Below are 927 nucleotides of genomic sequence, written 5' to 3' on the forward strand. Positions count from 1 at the left end.
CCTGCAAGAGAGAGAAAGGAACAGTTGAGTGTTTGTAATAATGGAATAAAACGTCATGCTCCCCTGGGCAGCCTTGTGAGGAACTGAATTTGCTAGGACAGTCCCCGAGGGGGGATTTCAGTCAGTGGTTCTCTGGCATCCATCCCCTAAGAGGGTCGTGTTGCCATCTGCCTTGCGGTTTGGTTTAGTCACTGCCCTCCAGGGAAAGTTGGTCTTGTTGAGGCGGTGGATCTGCAGTAGTCAACTAGTCAACAGGCTGTTCCACAAATGTACATATCATTGTCTCTGTTGGGGTATGTTGGTGGGGGAAGAGTTTGCAGGAGAACTGTGTTTGAGATAAAATCAGTGGGAATGTTTTTGTGTTTTGGTAAGTAATATCAACCTCAGATATCTGGTCTCTGCACTTGGAGATTGGTTTGGGAATCTTTCCTTCTAAACATATGGATTCCTCCTAATCCACAGAATGTCTTGTTCTGTATTTGGGTAGTTTCAGGAGCCCATTGCCCAGTGTACCCATCACGACCATTTAAGACATTAATTCATGGTCTTGTACTCTCCTGGTAGCAGCTGCAGCCACAACAATCAATTCTCTTCTTTCTTCTGGGGTAGGAAGATGAGGAAGAGGCTTTTTCAAATGTCTTCTTGGAGTTCAACGGGGAGGAGAGCAGCCAGAGGGTTTGCACCCTGGAGGGAACTGACTCAGTCACGCTGTGCCACCACTGCTGCAGAGATACATGACTGAGTCCCTCGGCTCTGCGGGATGGATCTTCAGCATGGAAGACGTTCTCTTAGGTCTTTCAGCTGTGAATCGTTTCTTGGGCATCCCTGAATCAACTGCAGTGTTTTGGTATTGGAAGGAAATCAGAAACTTCATTTCTTGCCTCAGATTCTGTCGGTACCAGTGAACAAATATGTGACCAAAAGATG

At 46.7% G+C, this 927-nt stretch overlaps 1 gene segment (V, D, J or C); it reads right to left on the reverse strand.

The window, feature by feature from the left end:
- Positions 1-703: 703 nt before the first annotated feature.
- The window catches only part of LOC105505232, a gene marked incomplete at its 5' end in the record, with an annotated part of 1,553 nt that continues 1,329 nt past the window's right edge, over positions 704-927 (reverse strand). The window contains 1 exon segment of the V gene segment in view: positions 704-881. Within this exon segment, the coding sequence occupies positions 704-881 (178 nt within the window).

This window comes from Colobus angolensis, unplaced genomic scaffold (genome assembly GCF_000951035.1).
Source record: "Colobus angolensis palliatus isolate OR3802 unplaced genomic scaffold, Cang.pa_1.0 Scaffold999, whole genome shotgun sequence".
Lineage (NCBI taxonomy): Eukaryota > Metazoa > Chordata > Mammalia > Primates > Cercopithecidae > Colobus > Colobus angolensis.